The sequence below is a fragment of the Gavia stellata genome, chromosome 8, assembly GCF_030936135.1.
Source record: "Gavia stellata isolate bGavSte3 chromosome 8, bGavSte3.hap2, whole genome shotgun sequence".
Classification (NCBI taxonomy): Eukaryota; Metazoa; Chordata; class Aves; order Gaviiformes; family Gaviidae; genus Gavia; species Gavia stellata.
The window spans coordinates 1,576,027-1,599,743 of record NC_082601.1 but is presented as its reverse complement, the minus strand read 5'-3'; the positions used below and the strand labels follow the sequence as shown (position 1 = coordinate 1,599,743).

Sequence of the window (23,717 nt, the reverse complement as noted above, 5' to 3'; positions counted from 1 at the left end):
ATGAGGAAGGGATGCTGTAACTGCACTTGTCGTTGCTGCTGTGGGAGATAATGTCTGCATCCTTTCCACAGGCGGAGAATGGATTTTACGAAAAATTTGTGGGAGTGATGACTTTGAGATGCTGTAGGGTCCCACGGCTGCTCCGCTGTGAGTTGGGCACCCCAGTCCCATTGGGAATCGCCACGTGTTTATTTTGAGCAGGTCTAAGGAAGGATAACACGGAAATGTGGAAATAAATGTTGTAAAAATGAGGTGGCCTCTTGGAGCAACAATTTTTCTGATGAGATTTCCTCTGCACTTTGTTAAGATATTGATCTGTGTCTGCAGCGGGATAATTCAGGACAAAGCTGAGTGCTCCCATCTCCTGCATAAATAACCGAGGACACGGCGTGACTAATTGTTTGTGATTAAGGACATGTGTACGCCACCATGTCCGACGAGGCTGTGCTGTGTTAAGGTCTTTCAATCTTTCTTCTGTCGATTGCTGCTAGCCATTTCACGGTTTTGCATTGCAAAGCAGCTTCTCCAGCAAACCCAAGATGCTCTCCCTCCCTTCTGCCGTGTTTTTAATTTAGGGGGGATGTGGGTTTCTGCCTGATTTTGGCTTCTGGAGTGCTTCTGGGACCGGAGTAACTAAGAGTTGGAACAACTTTAAAATTAAAATTATGACCTCAGAGTATAGGAAGGTGCAAGGGTAATAAAGATGACGCCCGGACGGAGCTGTGAGTCAATAATGTGCTCCTTTCGGCGCTGAATTTGGTTTCCTTTCCATGTGGGGAAGCGCAGACCGATGTTCCCAGCCCATCAACCGCCTGGGCTCTTTCTGCTGGTCATCCCCTCTCACCTTCCCTCCTGCAGCTGTGGTTTTAGTTCCCACGTGAAAAACTACGTTTCCCCCAAGTTCACAGCTGCGGCGATAAATGCTGTAACAGCACTGGAAGTGCAAGGTCTCTAATTTAGGAATCATTACCCTAGATGAGAGGCAGTAAAGAGGCCAAAATTTCTTGTTCTGTGTTTTGTTATTCCTACAGCTAAGGCTATGACAGAGAAGGCTTTAATTTCAAATACTCCAATTTTTTAGAGGTGACCAGCCAGCAGCAGAGGGGTGGATGTCCCACTGAATTCTCCCCAGTTACTGCTGTGTCTTTAGGCAAAGAATATCTAAAGCAGTGGTCGGTTTGAGGGTGCCCTGGGGCCACGGAGTGGTTAATAGTTAGTTAGCTGGTAGCTGGTGTCATCCTCTGGATTCCTCTCTTGGATTTTTGCTGCCAGATTGCATCTTGAACGTGCCAATAAGTATTTTGCTGGTGAAGGAAAGAAATGGTGTAAGAAAAAGAGAGAAAAGAGTTAGAAGAATATTTAAAACCAAAAGGAGTGTGGGGGGAGTAATACATAACAAACTAAATTGCAAAAACATTTTTCTTGACATAAATGAGCCCAATTTTGGTGCTTGAAGAGCACACAGATTGCTGTGCTTCTGAAGTGGCTTGCTCTGGCATTAAGATTTATTGTTCAAATCATGTTATTACCATTACGCCTAATGGGAAATGATGTTTCAAAGTGGTACTATTGATGTTGTCATTTGGATATGAATTTTCTGTTCTCTCGTGATAGCCTGCCTTTCCTCTAGTTCACATGTGAAAACACAACTTTTTTCTTCACCTCCTGCCTTTTCAGGAGAACAACATAGACTTTGCTGAAGAAAAGCTGAATCCTCTCTGTGGCTTCGTACGAACACCTTATCAGGGCAATACAGAAACAGCCTTTTGGCACCTGAGACAGTGACGCTTTCTAAGAATGATTATCTATGTCTTAACATTTAAAGCTGAAATATTCCAGGGGGATTTTCATGGCTGCCGAAGTTTCCAGCTCGTGGGTCAGAGTTTGGGCTGGTTCTGCAGAGCCCAGGGGTCTGGCTGGAACAGCGTGGGCAGTGGGTGACAGGGGTTGTTTTGCTGTCTCCGTGTGTGCTGGACCACTCGACACAGGTGAAGACCCTTTTTTTTTCCAACATTTTGGAAGCTGACATGTGTGGGGATGTGAGATTTATTAGGATGTCCCGAAAGACGCGGGGCAGGGATAGGAAGGAGAGTCTCCGGTAGCTTTTACTTTGCAGTGATGTGCAAGCCGCAGTCATTGCCCCCAGGATTTTCCCATTTAAATAGCTGTTGCCCACAGGGGTAAATACTTAAAACGAGCCTTTATTACCTAACTACAGCTAGAAGCTTGCATCTCCATCCCATGGCTTGCATTATCACCATATCTTTTCCTTTTCCAACAAATTGTGTAATGCATTGCATAGGAATTATTCTTGAGCAATCCATGTTCACCAACAACTTGCTCTTTGAGATTTTTATGCTTTTCTGCCCTTAAAGAACCATTTATATTTACACGAGTTCCAGTCACGAGAAAACCCTTGTGGAAAGCTGTGCAGAATTGGTTGCCTCCCTTATTTTATGTAAGCGGCAAAGAGCCAGACTGGGATTGAGGTAGGGACGTGTCTTCTCAATAGTCTGTAAGAGTTTCTGGAGACAGCTTAAGCACACTAAGCTACGGCAGCAGTAAAACTGAAAAGCCAGTGTGGGCATACTTTGAGGTTTTGGTTTTCCTGCCCTCACTTCAATACTCGTCGTGGTACTGCAGCCGTAGCTCAGCAGGGTGTGACAAGGTGATGCTACGCCGTGTCCGTGGGGAGCCCGAGGGGTGGGAGTGGGTGTCCTGTTGCTGGGTGCCCCCTTGGCTGGGCTGGCCGTTTTCTGAAACAGGTTTCATCTGCCTTTCCCCTAATCTCAAAGTAGCTAAACCTTCTGTCTTGTTTAAATTATCAGATTTAGATTAGATATTAGGAAGAAATTCTTTACGATGAGGGTGGTGAGGCACTGGAAGAGGTTGCCCAGAGAAGCTGTGGATGCCCCATCCCTGGCAGTGTTCAAGGCCAGGCTGGATGGCACTTCGAGCAACCTGATCCAGTGAAAGATGTCCCTGCCCATGGCAGGGGGGTTGGAACTAGATGATCTTTAAGGCCCCTTGCAACCCAAACCAGTCGATGATTCTATGAATAAATCCTTTCCAATGTTTTCCGTGTACACCTAATTTGCATGCTGTCATGACATGACCAAGCCAAGTGTATCTCTCAGTTTTTGCTTCTCAGACAGCTTCTGCAGCGCTATAATTAGGGGTTTTTTCTTCTTAGTTCCTTGTCTGCAGTTTGTCACCTTCCATGTAACACAGAATTTGCTCCCAAGTATTTTGCATGAGGATGGCAATTTCAGCTCTTGGAGGTGCTGATGTCTACAGTATAGAAACTTCACTGGAAGGTATCGGGGTTATCCGTGTCCTCTGGGGCTACCTGGGTGTTCTCCTCTCGCACCGGGGTGCCCACAAGCCAGCCGTCATCTTACAGCCATCAGGCCGGGTACCTGGTGCTTTGTGCCAAGGAGCAATGCTTCGGCATAGAGGAAAGGGGCATCGCTGCTGGCTCGTATATGCCTCAGTGCCTGGAGACTATCTTTGGTGCTGTCTTATTGAAAGACGGTTGTATGCAAAGTTGTACTTACGTTTGTAAAACCTCAGGTGTTAACAGCAGTGGTGGGGCAATGCATCGCAGAACTGCGGCTTGCAGGGGGGCCGGGGCGCTCCCTCCGTCTGCAGCAACCGAGGGTCCAGAGTCCAAGTAGCAGACAGAAAGCAGACCCTAGAGCCTTTCTCTAAATATAGCTATCTTCCAAACTACCCTTCAGAGCCCTATTAATTATTCATTCTTTTTTGCCTTTTTGTTTTGTAGCGTGACACTTCACATATCTTAGCTGCAATCATCTAACGGGACGCAAACCGTGGTGCTAAGCATATTCACAGTGTTTCGCTGGAGCTCCTTTTGTCTTCCTCATTATGCCGCAGATGCTTTAAATTCACACGGTCCGCAGTAATGGGGATGAAATTTCCCACAGTGGAACATTGCTGACTTAATGTTGCGTGATGAAATAGCACAGATTTATATTTAATATTTCTTTTCAAGCAGGCATTGCAGTGCAAGATTTCTCTGCTTGTGGCTGTTTCTCACAGTACTGCTCAGCAGCCAGACCTGGGCGGGTTTTTAAAGCTGTGGAAAATTCATATAATGCTTCGCACCAAGTGCCTCATGCATAACAAAAAACGGATTTTTAAATTTCTTTTTTTTTACCTGGAAGAGCTTAAGAGTTTAAAACCTGCCCGACAAACATGCCTCAGGATGTCGCTTGATCCATGCTGCCCATAAAACCATCCCGTCTTTCCACTCTGAGTGTGTTTGTGGGTATATATTACCCACACGAATGTGTCGCTGGCAGTGGTGTTAGGGTAAATGATATTCTCTGGGTGCCGTGGCTTGGGGGACCTCGCCCCGAGGGGAGGAGAGGCTCCTGCAGAAGGCTGAGCTCACATTGTAATTAATTCATCAGCAAAGCTCACTGGAATTAGAGCTCTGTTCTGAGAGAGGCTTCTAATTGAGAGTAAATGGCTCATTAGTCTTGAACAGATCAACCTGAGAACATCAGTAAACACAAACAAAATAATTACTGATTTTCAGGTAGCGCAATACGCGATTCCGCCTGCCGCGATTGCTCCTTGTGCACGCGGAGGTGGGACTGGCCCAGGCGCCCTTTGGAACAGCCGGATTTTGGGGACTCCAGGGGTGCTACTGAGAAGAGAGCTTCCCGGGGGCCTGGCGAAGGTGCTGAGATGCCGCACGCTCGGCGCTGCACAGCTGCGTAGGGTGGCCGTCGCCTCCTGCACGGGTGCCTGCAGCGCTGCATGGGCGGCTTCCTCCCCGTTAGGCTCGGACTAGGTAAATGGAAATAATGGGCATGTGGTTTTTAGAGAAGAATGTATAAAACGAGCAGCAGTGGCTGCTATCCAGAAAGTTCTAAAAAAATATACATGTGAGGTAGTTTGGTGGTGATAATGAAGGAAGGGGTAGGAGGCTGAGGTGGTGAACCCAGCACAGTGGGATGAAGCAGACCTATGGGCTTCTCCGGTGCTAGGTGAAATGATGCTCACGCTTGTGTTTAGTGCTGAATACTGTCCATGAAGGGCACACATACCTCACATTTTATACGCAGGGCTGCAACGGGAGAGCAGCAGCAACCCAGCAGCAGAAGACCTGGTCTGTCTGTTTGGTCTCAGGAACATTGCATCTTTTGGAGAGAGAAGAAGAATAGCTTGAAAGTGCACAAAATGGTTCTTCATACCTCAGTGCACAGAGAAGTGAGTAATAGACACACAAAAAAAAAAACCCAAGAAAAAAAAGGACTGTTAATTTTTTGGTAAATGGAAAGGAGAAGAAAGATGCTCCGGAGAGTATCTGGTCACGTCCGTGCACGGCTCCTGCCAGACGCCAGGATTTTTGAGATGTAGCTGGACTTGCCTTAGAAAGTGATTAAAGTCAACAACTTTGCTTTGCACTTGTGCAAATTTAAGTGTTTTTTTAAATGTGCATAGGAAGCCTGACATCGCAGATGAAAGTCCTTCGGGGAGAGAGAGAGAAAAAGAGCTGCAGACCCTAGCAATGGGTGCTGGCAGCCGGGAAGGGGCATCCTTGAGTCCCTTCCAAGAGAAGGAGTCACCTTTGCCGCCTTTGAGGGGAAAAAGGCAGTTTTTTCCGCCGGGGGCTGCCCTGCCCTGCCCTGCGGCAGCGGCCCTGTGCCCTGCCCGCTGCGGTGCGGGTCCCTGCTTCCGCAGAAAGCACTCAGCCCTGGGGAGTGCTGGCAGCCACGCTCCAGCTTGGCTAGTGAAGAACGCCTTCTTCCTCAGCCGAGCGGCAGCTGAACCTCCGCTTCAGCTTTTCTGCTGAGGTTTGGGCTCGGCTCTTTATTTTCTCTAACTTTGCACTGGCAGAGCAGGGGTTTCCCTCTCCAAGCTGCAGGCAGGAGCTGTGTTGGCACTGCTTGTGCCTACAGCCTGTCGTGGCATTGCCTGGCTTTCAGGCCGTGAAGTTGGCCTTGCTTTTATTACTATTTTTGCTATGCAAGGAACCGAATAGTGACCGGTAAGCTGTTGTCCTGCCTCCATGTGCAACGCCAGCTTTGCACGGCCAGAGGCAGCTGCGGGAGAGAGCGGCAGGGAGGGTGAGCGCTGCGGGCAGTCCTGCCCGCGCTGCCCTCGGGGCCAACTGTCCACTGACAGCTGCAAATCGCAAATTTGAGTTTGCCATTCAAATTGAATTGAGTCAACCATTAACTCAAGTTGGCCCCATGCAAGCATCCAGATTATAGACTCGCAGAATCACTTAGGTTGGAAAAGACCTTTAAGATCCAGTCCAACTGTAAGATCATTATCACAAACTTGAGTACGTTAAGTGTAACGTTACTACTTAAAACTATGGAAACTTCGAACAGTGGCATTTTCATTGAGTACTTTTCATGTATGAGAAGCAGGAATGTGGAGTTTGTGGAGAAAATCTGCGAGTGACCATGTCTTTATAACAAAATGTGTGCGAGGCTGTGCATACAGGAGCTTGCAAACCCTTTTATTTTATTTTTTCCCCATTTAATGTATTCCCCACCAAATGAAGTTGTCACTTCTCTGTGCTGCCTGCTGCACCATGCTGCTTAATCCCAGTGCGGAACACCTGGGTCGGGGTGGGTGCCCGGGGTTCGGGTGCAAGCCGCGCTGCCTGGCCGGGGGCAGGCAGCGAGCGTGGTGTCCCGTGAGGTGGGACTGTGTCCTCTGCGGTTGAGATGGGTCCTCTGATGCATGGGAGCGTGAAAAGCAGCAGCATTGGTGCCGTAACAGCCGGCACGCTGAGGGTGTTCGGAGGGGAGGCGTTGCCGCGTGTCTGGCAGAGAGCCGGCGGCCAAGCCTCGGGGCTGCGCTGAGACAGTGGAGGGGAAACCCAGAGGGGAACACAACCTTCTCAGCTTCCTTCTTTCGTATTCAATGTTCTATGTTCTACATGTTAACACAAGTGCTGGCACGAGGGTGCGGGGCCCTACTTGGACATGGAAGTAGCGCATTTATAATTTGGCACAAAGAGTCGTGTCCATCAGTGGGTTAAAAAGCTGCATTTCTCAAACAGAAAATCTACAACACCTTTGAATGACTCTTCTATAGCAAAGAATGATAATTCACACAGTCGTGACAGCGTTTGTGCCTGCTGTGTTGAATTTCTGAATGCAACGGTATCACGAAAGGGAGAAATTGGGGTGGGGGGTGAAGGAGGAGTGTTTTCAGTAGGGTGCTCTGTGGTGGTGGTGTTTTTTCAGAGTACTTGTTGGCGAACTGAGTACTTTCCGGCAGCCTCTCCTCCTTCTCCATCTCTCTTGACCATCCATCTCCATCTCCTGCCCTCCTCCTCCATCTCGCCCTTGCCCGCACAGGTCTCTCTGGCAGCCGTGGGCAAAGCCAACGCGCCGGCATCCCTTGGCAGCTTGGCAGGTGCCCAGCCCCGAGGGTTCGACCAGTTCCACCAGCATGTTTTGGGAAGTCATTAGCAAGTCTTTGAATTGGGAAAACTGTTCAGCTCTGAAATGCTTGCTGGATTTTATGTGTTCGTCAAAGGCTTTCTCAATACTTTTTTGGATTTTTATTTTTCACATTTAGCCTAAAACTGAACACGTGATGGAAGCCAGTGAACACTGCTCTTGAGTTTGAACAGGCCTTTCGTGGTGATTGCTGTCTAAATGTCTCAGCACTTCATGTTAACTCCTTCTGCCTCATCCTGTAGGAAGGTACGGAGGCACCTCCGCAGCCCAACAGGTCTTTTCCCAGAACAAAAGCAGTACGCTGGCATTTAGGATTGGAAGTGAAAAAGAATACCATACAAAATTCACAAGGAAATGTCAAAAATACTGACTCACTTTGGAAATTTTCAGAAAGAAAAGTCATGATTTTCCCCAAAATGTCAAAAAGGGCCCAGACTTACAGGGTTTGCATATAAAATTAGAAACTCCTCATAGGCGTATGGTTATTTGTACAGTACAGCTTTGAGTTGTGGCTTATTTATTCTCCTGGGGTGCACATGGAAATAACAAGTTCGCTGCATGACATCACATTGCAATATATATAGTCACTAATTAACCTTCACTGACTGCTGTAATAGTCTCACTCCTGTGCACGCTGCAGGAAATTATTTTCTGCTATATTATCTTCTTGATGCTTTGTATATAAACCGTAATGGAAGATGGGGCCATCTGAAGAAAACAGCATTCAATAACTCTGAGCCTTATCTGCTTTTCCTGCCTTTGCGTCAGGAAATGTTGGTCCTGTTTTATTTTGGGATTTTTATTTTTATTTTAATACGGGAGAGGTTTGATGATGCTGCAAATGAAGGAACAGCCCTGAAATGCTGTGCACCTGGTGATATGAATGCACCTGTTTAATCTGCAGAGATCAGACAAATATATTACCAAGGGGAAAAAACCAACACAAAATTACTGGATGCATGAAGAAGCTTTTTTAGAAGTTTGTCCAGAGGGAAGCCTAAGTTTAGCAGAGTAAGAGCTCGGTAGGTTGGGGAGGTAGCGGGAGGATGCTCTGCTCACCGCATAGGAAGGGGAGACCTTAGATTTGGGCAGGCTGATTTTCACATCTCAAATTTGTGGAAAGACCCAATGTTTATCGGTTACAAGTGGTAAGGCTTCCTTACATCTTCTTTACATGTGCCATCGAGACGTTGACCCAGTACATTGATTCAAAGAGAAGAAAGCGGCTGCTAGGTAGTCCCAGTATCTCTTCAGGTCCTTCGCCCCAACACCAGCCAACTTCCACCGCGGCTTCTCCGGGAGGACGGAGGAGTTGACAGCCCTCTGCCAAGGGAAAACTCACCTTTCCAGAGAGCGGCACAAGGCCTGCGCAGCCCCACGGTCCCACGAGAAGGGGTTATGGGTGGGTCCTCCAGGGACCTCCACGCAGAGGGTGGGTCGGCCGGTACAGGAGGGGACAGAGGAGGACAGACCAGGGCATCTCAGGCATCAGAGACAAGAGAGCGTGAATCTTTCTGCGCTCAGTCCATTTTAAAATTATTTTTGTTATTAAGAGAGCGTGGTGCGTTGCTTCATGTAGCCAGCATCCGTGCGATAGTAGCTGCAAAGCTTTGCACGCTTTCTTCTGAGGAGTAAGGGGGAAGTGAACTAGTCCCATGTTTTTTCCAAGAAAAGCATCTTTACTCTTCCATCTTCTCTGCCTCGAAGATAACAATCAGTCACCAGACCAGAGCTTAGAGACTGGCCTTGGACAGGGACCAGCGTGGTGGCGTTCTGCTGAGCGAGCCCCATCTTCAACGGCTGAAAACCCAAGGTAATGGGCAACTTACTTCACCGCTCTTTGGGGCCAGGGACTGCTCCGACGGGAAGAAGAAAACCCAGTCACCTCCCACCGGGTGCCTGGGGCTCAGTCACAGCTCTTAGGAAAATTAAAGCAATTGCATTCCTGTTAAATAGTGCTAAAAAACATCCTTAAACAATATTGCCGTTTCAACTTTGTATTTCAGCAGCACTCCCAGCTGGTCAGGCTGGGCAGAGTCCGCACAGCTGACGGCAAAGGCAAGCAGTGGTGTGCACCGGGATTTGGGACTCACACCTCGGTAGAGCTTTTTGCACCGAACGTACAAGTGAGAACATTGCTTTTGAGATGTAACATCTGACTTAAACCAAAAAGTGAAATGTCCTGATCAAAGGGAGCGCAGCAGATTTGTTTAAGCTTGTACCGAGCCTGTGGTGAAGCGTGTACAACACGCCAGGGAGGGAGAGAAACCTGGAATGAATGTTCATTACCTCCCAAAATGTAAATAGATGTTGCAGCAGATGGATACGCTCATACATATTCCAGGAACTACCTGCAACACCATCAACAAATTGCCGCATAAAGGTGAGAAAATCCAGGTTTTTAAGGTGTTCTCCTTGCTAAAGTTCTTGATTAGTTTGAAAACTCAGAGGCATTTCTGGACGTATATACATAGACAATTTTCATGAAAACCTGAAACTGCTCTCAGGAAATGAAGCCTAATGAGCGACTGTGTATTTGCAAGGATATACTGCCTGGTTTTCCGCTCGTCTTCATGCAGCTGTGTTTGTTTTCTCTGGGAGCTGCTGGGGGTAAGCGCACTATTTAAACCGGCATATTTTGGGTGGGCCCTTGGCCGGGCGTTGGCTTCTCCCGCTGCAGCGTCCCCTTTCTCCCAGCCTTTGCACGGATGCTCTTCTCGTGGATCGCTTCTGAAAAGCTGTACAAATACTATTGCTCTCGCGGCTTTGCTGTAATGTAAGCGTAATTCTCGTCATTGCAGAACAGTACAGATAATTGATGCTGGTGCCCGGGTGCCCGTAGCAACCTATGAGGCCACTGTCCTGCCAAGGGGCATGCAGCGCTATGCCGAAGGACATCGCTTCTTTTCTAAACATATATATAGGTATATATACATATGGTGCAGCAAGGTGCGTCTGCTTTCCTGAAGAGACTTTTACAGCCCAGAGATTGTCAAGTCCAGCCTGATGCTCATTTCCCCCAGCACTGACGCGAAGATGATGCATCTCTTCCCTAGGAAATTCTGCGCGCCTGACATGTTTGCAAGAAATGTTTGTCAGCTAAAACTGAAGCCTGTGTGGCAAATGCTATGTTTAGTTCAAGGGATCTTGTGTTAAGCACTGTGCATTAATTTTAAATACGTGGCAGAAGCTGTACCAGGCTGGGAGATGCTGGTGATGGAGCTGGGAACTACGAATGTTTCAAGTGCAAGACAGGCACCCTTCGATAGATGCGGGTGAAAGAGCTGTAGCTAGAAAAGCTGGTTTAAACACGACGTCAGAATCTATCTGTGTAGCAGAAAGGAACAGAATAGTCCCTCAGCGCAGAAGGTGGTGGTTTAGGGTTGTTAGGGTTGCCAGCCTTAGGCAGTCCCCCTCTCCAGGCATTTGCCGGGGGTTTGCTGTAGGCAGCCCCTGTCCCAAAGCAGGAGGTCATTTGTCCCCTTCTCCCCTCTCTTTGGGGGCTGTCCCCTGGTTTCCAGCAGCTGAGTACCTCCGTCACCCCTGGATCTAGCCCTGAGATACCTGTAGGGTACATAGGAGCACTAGGGCAGTCGTGGTCACCATCATTTTTAAATACTAGTGCACCAAGGGAGGACAGTAGATGAGGTTTTCCCTCTTCGACGGGAGGCTTACGGTCTGTTTGGGGTGTCCCACGTTGAATTTTCTGTTTGAAGCGGCCACGGGCCGGCTGGGGCTGCCGGTCAGGGGCAGAAGTCACAGCGATACAGGAGCAGGTTTGTTTGAAGCGGTTCTGGGGATGAACTGATTGCCTTTAAATGGTTCATGTTGCGAAGATACTCAACAAATTAATACATATGTTAGACCAACAACACTAAATAAGGAAAGTTTATTTCCAAACACAGCTCCGTGTTGTATTTCATCCTTCTATTGGTACAGTTCATACCAAATGGCACATTATTTTCAGCTTAGAAATTGGCTGCCAGGTTTATGGTATATTTAAATTAGTCTCCCAGACATCCCCGGAGAGCCTTTTCCTGTACAGCAGATGCAGGCAGGGAAGCTGGGAAGGAGGAGCCGGTGCTGCAGCAGGTCCCTCTCCCCTGCCGCCGCGGCCGTGCCCCCTCCTCTCTCTGCAGGCAGCAGTTAGGAGACATCCGTCCAACTTGGAGCCCGAAAATGCACCGACTATGTGGCCGTATTGTATAGCACCAGCAAATGGCACTTTTCAATATGAAGAGAAATAGTTTTTCCACCCCAGGAAGGCAGTCTGCAACGTGAAATACTTCTTGAGATTTTTTTTAGGTCTGCCAAAGCCCTGAAGATTAAAGTGCTCTATTTTGGTGCTCAGTGGCATATGGCTGGGTGGGTGTTTGGAGAAGCATAGGGCTGCTGAAGAAATCGTGTATTCAAAAGGAAGGGCTCGGGTTTGGGGTTGTGTTTCTTGCCTCGTAATTAAAATGTTCTCATTCGAAGAGGATAATTTATTTTAAATGTCTTTTTTTCCCTTTTCTACCTGACTGATTGGCAGACTTCTCTCAGGTTTCACTCTAGCCGTATGTTCCTGCGGCATCCTCTGACCACAATTTTCTCCTGATTTAACGAAACAATCCTTTCTTCCCGTGTCTCTTCCCCAGCATCCCCAATGGACAACTACATTGTACTACAAGTAGAAACACTGCATTTTTGGCTGCACTTTGGAGCCAAAACTCCATTAATTGCACAACCCAGCTTTTTAATCCTTACTGGAAAACTGTGCTTGTAGTTTGAAGAGAAATCCAGCACAGAGACAGCTACCCCGGGCTTTTCTTTAAGCAGTCAAGGAGAGGAGGTGATTCAGGCAGCTTGGAGGCCAAGGGAAATCACTTCTGATACTAAACAAGGGAAGAAAGTTATTCTGAGATTAATTAAGGGTAACTGAGAGCTTCTTGCTTTTAAAATTAAAGCTTGCTGTTGATGGAGCAGGCATGAAATAAGAAGAGTGGTGGTTTCATCCCTGTCCTCCGGCGTGCCCCTGGTCACGGCCGCTGCCGCAGCAGCCGGCGCTTGCCGCGAGGCTCCTCCGGCCGTCGCGCGGGTGGTGGGTCTCCATGTGTTCCTGAAGGAGCAGGTCGAGGTTTCACAGCCATTCGCCTCCGCAGCCAACCCCGTTCAGTTAAGCCCTGCGCAGGCTGGGGCTGCAGCACCCGCGGCAGATCAGCCCCGAGCCCGGTGACAGCGGGACTTTGCCACGTGGGACCCGGCACAGTGCTGCTGCCGGCACCGCCGCGGGAGCTGGGGCCGGGGGGGGTCCCGGGGAGGACTGCCTTTCCTTACGGCCGAGGAAAATGGTCATTGCGGTGGGGAAGTTCCGGCATCGCGTTATGTTGAAATGTGCGTTTTATGGTAAGTGTTCATTTTTATTTTTAGAAATTATTCCCCTGTGATAGGAGACTCATAGATGAATCTTAAACAAAACGCGTTTACTTTACGACAATTTGGGGAGCCCAGAGCTGGGGAGAGTTACTGGATTACTGACGCTGTCCCCTTGCCACTTGCAACGTGTCCACAGCCATGCAGAACGTCAGTCGTTTATGCGGCGTGCGGTGCCCGGGCTGCGGCTGAGGAGGTGGACGAGGGCATCCCGACCTTCCCCGGCACGGCCACCGGCCGCTCGGCTCCCCAGAGCGGCAGGGCTCTAGTGCACTTTGCCGCGGGTGGCGAGCCTTCTCTGCCTGCTCCAAGGGTTTGAAATCGTTATCAGCGATTAGCGTATGGAAAGTTATCTTAGGATTGTGTTATCAGTAAAAATTACGGAATACTTGCGGCTGGAGGGGAGCTCTGGAGAGCATCTGCTACACTTTGTCAGGGCATGGATGGGCAACTCTATTTTCTGTCAGGGTACCATGTCCTAAGTATTGCCAGCTCTGTGTATGTGCGTCCTGTAAATCTCCCCACCCAGTGAAGATGGGTGTGTCGCCTCTCCCCATTACCGTCCCCCTTTCCTCCCTCTGTCCCTTTCCTCCTGCCCCTTCCCCCTGCCCGCGCCCGCCGCCGGCAGTGCATCCTAGCAGAAAGCTGCATGGAGCAGGGAATTGAATACTTCCATTTTGGTGCTGCGACTGCTTATTCAATAACATCCCGGTAGGAGGGAAATGATGCAAAAACAGGAATGTGGCAGATGGCTCTGCAAAAAAATATCTGCTCAAAGAAAGGAGCTGAAGGGGCTGAAATCAGCCCTGGTGCGCTCCAGCACGTAGGGAGAAGGGAACAGATCAGAGTCTTTCAGAATAATATGGGGGTTTGGGTCAAAAAAAAGAGATAATAAAAATACCAGGCCAGATTCTCAGATAGTATAAATTGTTGTCACTGCATTAAGTGTGCGTTAGACAGTTTTGTTCAGAGCTTCTGGCTCTGTTTTTTCAAAAGAATAGAAATGCCGCTGCAGACGTCTGCGGGCTGCGCACAGAAGGGCAGCGCTGAAGGCTGCCGTGCTTTTATTTTTTCCCCTTTTTTTTTTGGCAAGCGGCTAATACGAAAGAGGGGAGGTTAGCTCACCTGACAGCAGCCTGTTGCATTCCTTCACATGGGAGCAGTGTTAATATGTGCAGTGGTGCCTTGCTTTTGCACGCTGGTTTTATGACATTTTCGAAACCTGCTATAATTTGTGCTAATGATGGGCAGCTGTGGTCCCGGTAAGCATCAAGATGAGCTGTCTGCAAGATGTCAGAAAACTATGTGTGTATGAGTGATTAAAAATTGCCCTGAGAAGAGGACAGGCTGATAAGAAAAATACCTTGGCTGTCACCGCTATTTTTTAAGTGTCAAGATAGCTCCTGGGAGAACAGCATAGTCTGAAGAAACCCGGAGGTATTTATAGTGCCGGAGCATAAACAACGTGTCTAAATTGAGTAGCAGAGCAGAAGCCTGGGTTTGCTATTCAGTGCGATGAGAAATTAAAATGTTTAGCATAAGACTGATGTCTGACTCTTGCATAAATGCGTGCATTGATTTCCTTGGGTTGCTCCGCTCCCTTGGTTCCCTTTTGCATACAAGCGTAATTTGTTTAATCTCTGACCTCCTTGTGTTGGGGCAATTTCTAGATCTCAGTAATAAATGCTGATGAAGCATTAAGTGTTCTAGAAAGGCCTGCTGCAGATTGAAATCTCCAGAGAAATGATGCTCTCGCATGAGGAGTTGGCCACTTGACCCTGCCCCGTTGCGTGTCAGACACCCTGAATCACCCGTCCCCCGCAGCCTGTCCCGGCTGTGGGTGTATTGAGTGAGTGCCCGAGGACACGCGTGGACCTCCACTCCGGTGTCCTCTCCGCTGGTACCACAGGCTCTGGGCAATGGCAGGCTTTCCATGTTTTTTCCCACTTTTTCTTTCTGCTGTGCAGAAGGGACGCGGCTGTAGTGGAGCTGATCCATAGGGCCACTGCTTTGCTTTGTTTCTCATCCCGGGACCTATTTGTGTCCCCATCTAAGAAACCAGAGATGAGCTTAGAGAACAAAATGGGCAGCGTATCTGTTCACTCGCTACAGAAAGAACGAACTCAGATTATCCACAATTACCAAAACCTGACCCATTTTCTTCTTCTTACCAGTGCCCTCATCCCCCTCTCACTTCTCTCCGCTAGCTCCATGGCACACCCGCCTCCGGCTTCGGAGAGGGCTGTGGCTGTGAAGGTGATGGGCGATGTCCTTGCCTAGTCCTGGCAGGGGAATTCTCTTCAACAAAAGGCTTTTTTATTGAAACATTAAAAGTAATCAGCAGCGTTAAATGCATATATGGCGAGGTGGCTGCCCATCTCCCTTCTGCTAAAGAAAATCAGGCTGCAAAAGTAGCGGTGCCTTGAAGCAGACGTCGACAGCAGACAGCGGCCGAGGCTGGCAACCACAAATGGACAGAAAGTTTTATTGCGCTTCAAACTATCATCAGTTTCATAAAAAAATACCCCCTGAAATTATGATGGGAAAATGTTAATGCTAAAAATAGCTGTTCTTTCCAAATGGATGGGAAGTGTTAGAGTTTAGACACCACGCTTTCTGTCTGCTTAGAAACCCTTCCATCAGGCTGTACATTTCTCAGCCGTGCATAGTACAGCTTGTCATTTTAACTTACATTAAAAAATAACGGGGCAATGAACATCGAGAGGAAAAGCTTGAGAGCATCCTTCACTCCAAGTTTAGGTTCTGACCTCCCATTTCGGGCGCCCATTTTCTGGCTTATTGCAGAACCCAGACATCTATTGGCGTTTCAGATACAGGCTGGCGCAGGGGCCAGATGTTCACATCAGGATATCCTGCTCTTACTTAGCTAAGTGTAGTAAAGACAGCTTCTCTTCCCGTATTTTCTCTACAGTCCTGGAAAAGGAGAGAGTGCTGTGGAAATCATGCAACTTCTTTTTTTCTCCAGCTGTAAATCTTCCCTTAGTCCTACACAAATGCAGTGTGTATATTTTTTATATCAAGTCTCACATCAAGCTTTACTCTTGCCTTCATGGGCCTTAGATTGCAGTTGTAAATTAGCTTAATTCCTAGTAATTGATTGAACATTGCTGGCTGATTAATTTTTAACATGTATTTTTGAGGCTTTACAGATAAACTGCAGGTTTAAGGGAGGTAAAGACGCCCACGAAATGCACAGTGAGGCATGTGAAGGGAAGAGCCGTCCGGCTGCACAGGCAGCCTCGTGGACCCGGCTCAGGTCCAGGCGTTTTAACGTGCAAGGCCCTAGCTCTTAATAAGAAAAAATTAAATAATCTGACAAAACGTAAGCGTATTTGTGCATTTTTGCCAGTAACTTCTGCTGGAGGATTTCTCTTTGCTCCCGTCCTGGTGGGTGGGATGCCAAGATGCCCCTTTTTGGTGCTGTTGGGACGACGGGCTGTTGAGTCGTCATAATGCCGAAATAATTATCTCTTTCCCCGACTGGTTAAGATTAACTTTTCCATGTTCCCGTGTTAAGAAGGGCAGCTCCTGGTGTCCCTGTGCCCAGCCCTTGGCCAGCAAATTGCAGCCCAGAAACACAAAAAGATTGAAGGGGAAATTTCTGGCGTTACCTTGGGGAGAGAAAAGAGCCACATAACCTTTCTATGCCTAGGTTGCTTCTGAAGACTTTCGTGGGGGGGCTGTTAAAACTTACTAGTGACCTATGATTTGGCAACTATCAGCCAACTTCTGTAATAAAATGTAAGAGGGCCATATAAATAACAGCACGCCTGTGATTTTGTTCAAGGCAGTATACTACGAGTTCTAGAAATTGACTGAATACAGCCAGCACCATCTGGGTACTTTAGAAATTTAGAAATAATTTGAGGGTTATTATGGGATACAATTAGTCAAAGCACTTATTTACGGATTTTTTTTGTCCTTCATCTGCCCCCTTATTAATTCGGGGAGGCAGCTCTCAGCTGCGCTGACTGCGGGGCACAGCGGCAGGGTGCTTTGTGTTTGCACCGTTCTCTGGCCGCTTCAGGAGGGACCGTGCACCTGGGTACCTTCGGACACGTCTAAGTGTCTAAAGCCAGCACTGCCCACAGTAACGACTCTAATTGAGCTCAGGCTTACCGAGCCAGTGTGGGGACTGAAGCAAGCGTGCTCGTGACAAAGGACAGGTTGTCCACATCCAGCTGTGCCTGGTACCTGCAGCGATGGGGACATCATGGCCAGCACGCATGGGACAGGGCTTTGGGTGATGCAAGATGACACTGGACTGTTGGTGGGTTTGGTGGCAACAACCGTTGTCCTTTGGGATGCCTTCGCCTTCCTGGGGAAGTGGCCTTATGCTGTAGCAAAGCTAGAAGCAATCGGGATCATTAACGGAATGATTAGGATTTCAGATACCGGGGAATCCTGACCCCAGCATCATCCCGACGGCACCAAACCTCCTCTGTGTTAGGGGTTTACTGAGCGAGCACGCTGGGAGCTGCGGTCCCTGGCAGCTGTGTCTAAGTGTTTGCACAAGCCTGTTTCTCGCTGGTGTTTCCTGGAAATGGAATATTCAGTCTAAACCTGCCATAGCCAGAGACAGAGAAAAATAAAAGCTTAAGTAGTCTGCTGCTTGGCTGAGGGTGGGATAATTGCATCCACTTTTTCAGCTCAGCTAGGGCTCTAAAACCAAGAGTTCTACCTCATTAGAAATAACAACTTGTAATTAATAACTTATGATATGACAGATAGATGCAGTTTTCTCCAGTGGTGGCACTTGCTTCAGATAGAGCGAATGCTGAAAGGAGAAGGCATGATTATTTAAAAAAAAAATAAAAGATCCTTTCATCTCAAACTTGAGGAGAGAAATACATGGATTTAACCCATGCTCATCCTCCAGAGCCGCTCAGCTGTACATTATCTAAGGAAGTTAATGGAAAATTTTCCTAAATACACATGGCTGAGCTTTTCCTGTGTTCCCGACTGGCATTATGTGCCAGGCTCTACCGAGGGATGCCAGATCACTATGGGTGGGTGTAAACGACTGAATTTAATCAGTAGCAAAATTTCTAATGATGTCTAACACTAAAGCTCTCTCTAACACCATTTCAGGCTCTGCCTGTGAGAAGAGTCCCAAAACTTTGCCTCTGCCTTCCTTTAAGCTCATTATTCGTAATACTTTGAAAACCGAGTCAGGTCCCGGTTTCTGCAGAAGGAATGGAATTCCTGGAAACAGCGAGAGATGATCTGGGTAGGGGTGGTCCCAAATGTGCAGGAGTGAGGTTTGTGGAAGTACGGGGTATGCAGACAAAATAGCATTGCTTGCCACCTTAGGGGCAGTGCTTCTGGATGAAAATCTCGTCCCCTGGGCATAGCGAACAATGCTTTTGCAGCCTCTGTTTTTGAAATAATAGAGAGGGGGGTTTATTGGGCATGTGGCTTGGGTTTTATGCTGGAATATATGCAGAAGAGTACTTCTTTTTCGGGCGCGTTGTTGCGGTTTGCATGCCGGCAGAGCTTTGCTAATGTGCATTGCAATCACCGGCCGTTAACAGCTCCGGAGAGCACTTCGTGATGGAAGCGTGTGTTAGGAGTGATGAACAAAATGCATCGAAACCTTTTACTTTGACAAATGGATGGCTTTTTAATTATATGCACGGCATACAGCGTGTTTGCTTCCAAACAAGAGTTTAAAATTTATACTGCAAATGAATATTAATAATATAGACAACTCGGTAAAATTTTAACAGGCCCATTAACATGATGAAGGCATCGAAGGATCTGCTGGCTGCGTACCCTGCTGACAAACGACTTCTTAGGGGGGGAAAAAAGCACAAAACCCCAAAAAGCCTTTCATAGCAACAGAAGGAGAGGAAAACTAATTAGCCTGACATTGATGGCCTGATCTGTTAGAGGCTGTTGGGCGTGAGCCCGTGCCCGCGGCAGCGTGCAGTGCCCTGGTAGGTGCCCATCAGCAGCCCGACCCCGCGCCTGCCTGCGCCTTGGCGTGGCCCAGCACGGCTGCCGGCGTCCCGCTGCTTTATGCATCTTATTTTTTTAAAGGTCAGAAAGAAACTACATCTGCATTAAAATAAAAGGCCTGTGTTTATCCGAGCATAAATTAATGGAAAATAATCCTGAGGTGGTTATCAAGAAGGGCTGCCAGTGGCGGGTTGCACCCAGGTGCTCCTGCTTTTTCTATGGGAAAATGTGGAAATGCCTCCGGATAATGGCTCCGGTCATCAAATGCCTTCTGCAACTCCGTTGTTATTGCTGTAATAACAGAAAGGAGATGGTTACAGCCAGGGCCGTTGTGAGCTGGCTGCTCGAAGACTGTAATAGCAGAAAGGCATCGCAGAGCTCATAGCTGGGAGTGTGAGGCTTTGCTGAGAAAATGGAAAGGGAAGGAAGAGCCGGGAAATACAGTGGAGCTGGAAGAAAACCTGAAAATTGATTTCTTGTCCAAGGGCTTATCAGAGCACGTTAGCACCTCTTAGCATCATCTGCTTGGTGTGACAGGTATTCCCTATAATGACGAGCGTTATTAGTCTCTGCTGTTCATCCTGAGAGGCTATTAGATAATTTGCACCCTCGGGTTTGTTAGTGAATAAGATAAATTGATTTTAAAGCAAAATTATATACCTGCAAATATTTATCTCTCTAGTGAGCTTATAAAGGGTTACATCAATTGGACAAAATGTGAAGCTGATTTTCCTGAGATTCAGCTAATAGATTTTTCGATAGGAAGCAGGTATAAAATTCCTCCTTTGGAAGCCTACTGGCAGCAGCAGGCTTGGGAGATGGCAGGATGATAGATCAGGAGGTAGAAATAGCCCTGCAGCACAGCGGCTGGCGGGGACGGGAGAGCCTAACCCGGCAGGCAGCGAGTCCCGTACCCGGCATTGCCCTGGGCGTGCAGCATCGGCTGTGGGATCTCTTGCAGATGCGGATGGGGATGCGGATGGAGGTGCCGGCCGATCCTGTGTGCTGGTCCCCTTCCCCAAGCGCTGGCAGCATTCACACCTTGAATGCTGTGTTCAGTTTTGGGCCCCTCACTACAAGAAGGACATTGAGGTGCTGGAGCGTGTCCAGAGAAGGGCGACGGAGCTGGTGAGGGGTCTGGAGCACAAGTCTGATGAGGAGCGGCTGAGGGAGCTGGGGGTGTTCAGTCTGGAGAAGAGGAGGCTGAGGGGAGACCTCATCGCTCTCTACAACTGCCTGAAAGGGGGTTGTGGGGAGGTGGGTGTTGGTCTCTTCTCCCAAGTGACAAGCGATAGAACAAGAGGAAATGGCCTCAAGTTGTGCCAGGGGAGGTTCAGGCTGGATATCAGGAAAAATGTCTTTCCTGAGAGAGTGGAGAAGCACTGGAAGAGGCTGCCCAGGGAGGTGGTGGAGTCCCCATCCCTGGAGGTGTTCAAGGAAGGTGTGGACGTGGCACTGTGGGACATGGTTTAGTGGGCATGGTGGGGTTGGGGTGGTGGTTGGACTTGATGATCTTACAACTTGATGATCTTTTCCAACCGTAGTGATTCTGACCCATGTGTTCCCCCCACGCCCCTTGTTACACCCCCCATGGCATTTTGATAGCACACCGTTTACAGTAAAGCTTAATCCTTTTCTTTCAGTGTTGCTAGCGTGAAGCAGAAGCCATGCAAGGGATTTCCCCCCAGCAATCAGCTCTCCGCAGAGCAGCGTTGCTGTGGCCGGGGTGGCCGCCCCGGCGGTGTTCCCACGGGAGCCCTTTGGTCATGACGGAGGTGCGGCTCACCCCCTCAGCGAAGCTTGCGGCGCAGCGAGGTCGACAGTTATCAACTTTTCTATACAGAGAGATTTGCATTTTAAGCAATTTGTTATCTAAAGCGTAGGTCACCGGAGTTAACCAGCCATCTGCTTCGCAGGCACCGTAGACCCAATTCCAAACGCGGCTCCCGCCATTTGCATGCATTATTAGACACGTTCGTTCGCTAATGAGGTCTCCCTCGGAAGTCAGGTCTGAAGAAGCAGAGGGGGAAAGGTCTGGGCTTTCGCGGCGAAGGTAGGGCTAATGAACAGCTGCAGAGGAAAGGACACAGATGGGAGAAGTACTCACTCTAATTACCATTTTTCTAAAAATTGCAGGTTTTTTTCTAAACCCATTAGGTATGTGATTGCTTCCACTTCACTTAGTAAACAGAACTGAAACACACGGTGACTGGGTGAAAATACACCATAAATGATAAAATACTGTCCTGTCTGAGGCTGTGGGAAGGGGGTAGGATTGCTTGGTCTCTGGGCGTGCTGCTGCAGGTGTGTGAGCTCAGGTGAGACGCCTTCACGGGCAGTGGGAGCGGCGTTCAGAGCAAAAAGAAACCCGGGGTTCATATTTTTGTCCTACAAGATACAACAGAAAACTGAGTTTGATGTCTTGTGATATACTCAGGCGCATTAGCAATAGAAATCGCTATGCAAAACTGAAACTTTGATTCTATTAGCGGTAACATAAAGTGTAATAGAATTTTATTTTTCTGGCTGTACATCACCAGGCGCGTATCCGTCCCCCACTCCCCCTCGCTACAGCCCCGCTGTCGTTTTTCTTCTGCCTTCCAAAGTTTCCTTTAATTTTGTCTTGACTTAAAGGCATTCTTGCCAGCTAAGCAGAGGATGTGTTTGCAGAGGTAGATTTAGCTTCCTGAAAACCAAATGTCATATTTCCAGTTTGTTACACTAGGATGAAATGGCAGGGTAATTCTATTTACAGATTGCTGCAGATACCATTTAAAAAAATAAAATAAAAAGCAGCAGCAGGATTTCTTCTAGAAGCCTCCAGTGATCCACGGTCATCATTTCCCTCTGATTTCTGAGGTCGGATGGGTCACCGGGATGGCCAAGTCTGGGCGCGTGGGAGGAGGGAGGTGGAGGAGGAAGAGGAAGGGCAGTGTTCTGCCTCTTAGTCATATTTCTTCTTCCCTGCTAATTTTTCGAAGCTTGGATCTCAGCCTGGCAGCGATGGATCTGTGAGCAGATTGCTGGTGAAGCCCTTAAAGAGGAATAAATGTATTTCACAGGACACACTTGCTGCTCGCTGGTGGGTTGGAATGCACTATCAGGGGCTTCGTTTGTGCATACGATCCATAAAGCGTAATGTCTGGCTTTGTATGTATTTGCCAATATGATGAAAATGTGGAATAACTCAGTAATACTTTAAGATCCTGACAAGTCCAACTTTACATTACAATTAGCAGCTCTTGCTAATTTAATACCGGGGTTATCAGTTAGCCCTGTATTTCCCTGTGTCAGCAGCACCTTCAAAAGTGTCCATCATAGTAGACGTGAATTATTCAGTTACATCCTTCCTCTATTGTTGGCTCCTTTCACCTCGAGGATGACAATTTAATAGCTACTGTATGTAAGTGGTAGGCATGCCAACGCCTTTTCTTTTATACATTTAAGGACATAAAATATGTTTCACTGAAGTGTTCAAAAAACCCCCAAGATTTATGTGCATCCACAATTGTCCGTAACTGGTGAAAGTTTTTCTCCCTTGCTCATTGCAGGGATGACGTGCCAAGCCAGGACATCCTATACCGAGGACGAGGTGCTCTGGGGTCATCGTTTCTTCCCTGTTATCTCCTTGGAAGAGGGGTTCTTTAAAGTCGACTACTCCCAGTTCCACGCGACGTTTGAGGTCCCCACCCCACCGTACAGCGTGAAGGAGCAGGAGGAGATGCTGCTCATGTCCTCTCCCTTGATAGCGCCCGCTGTGAGCAACAGCAAGGAAAGGAATAACTCGGTGGAGTGCCTGGATGGTCTTGACGAAGTTGGCACAAAGCTACCTTCGAAACTGCAGAAAATAACTGGGAGGGAAGACTTCCCCAAAAAACTCCTCAGGATGAGTTCCACCACCTCTGAGAAGGCCTACAGTATGGGGGATTTACCCATGAAACTCCAGCGGATCAGCTCAGTCCCCGGGAATTCAGAGGAGAAACTGGTGTCCAAAACCACAAAGATGATGTCGGATCCCATCAGCCAGTCGGTGGCCGACCTTCCGCCCAAGCTGCAGAAGCTGTCGGGTGGCGGCAGGATGGAAGGGAACCTTCCACCCAAACTGCGGAAAATGAATTCGGATCGGTTTACATAACCCAACGGGACTTCTAGCTGTCATTTAGAGCTTGAACTGCTACTGGCAAGGGCAGCGTGGGCAGGAGAGCAGGCCCTCCACCAGCCGTCTGTGTGCTAAACTCTGTGGTCCCCGGCGCGCCGGGAGGCAGGAGCGTCCCCTCGGTAGCGGTGGCTGCGCTGTGAGTACGAACAACGGGACGATCAGCGAGCTGATGTTCGTTGGCATGTAGTATCACAACACGCATGCAATAATAGTGTGCAATTTTTGCATATAGTTTTATGGCATGACTCCTACTATATTTATACTGTATATTCTGAAAAACATGGAAAGGGGCGTTCCTTTCCCCTGTATTTCTTAAGAGTAAGTAGTAGGTAAAACATGCGAGTGGGTAACTTTCAGGGTAACTTATAACTTGATTTGAAAATGTTTTGGGTTTTTTTTCTGATGTGGCTCGTGATGTTTTCTTCAACAAAGTAGTTATGGTGCATGTCTTTTTTCTTAAAAGAAGGTGTATTAGTTGATTCCTAACAGCAAATCTGCTAGCCTTAAATTAACTGCTGGTTTCTATTTTGCTTTAACATTTTCTTGGGGTTTCTTTTCTTGTGTCTAGGCTACCGGAAAAAAATTAAAATGTATTTCATAAGGCATTGTTTAAAGAAGAAACTTGTATTAATAAGCCTAGGCAAAAAAATAAATAAATGAATAAAATTCACACTTTAGATACGATTAGTAAAAATTTTTTTAAATCT

At 47.9% G+C, this 23,717-nt stretch overlaps 1 protein-coding gene across 2 annotated transcripts in view; it reads left to right on the top strand.

The window, feature by feature from the left end:
* KCNJ3 (potassium inwardly rectifying channel subfamily J member 3) overlaps positions 1-23,047 on the top strand; it is a 53,649-nt gene extending 30,602 nt beyond the window's left edge. For both annotated transcript variants that reach the window (XM_059820392.1, XM_059820393.1), the window contains exon 3: positions 22,403-23,047. In XM_059820392.1, the coding sequence (XP_059676375.1) occupies positions 22,403-22,986 (584 nt within the window). In that variant the 3' untranslated portion in view covers positions 22,987-23,047. The remainder of the gene's footprint in view (positions 1-22,402) is intronic.
* The last annotated feature ends 670 nt before the right edge of the window (positions 23,048-23,717 follow it).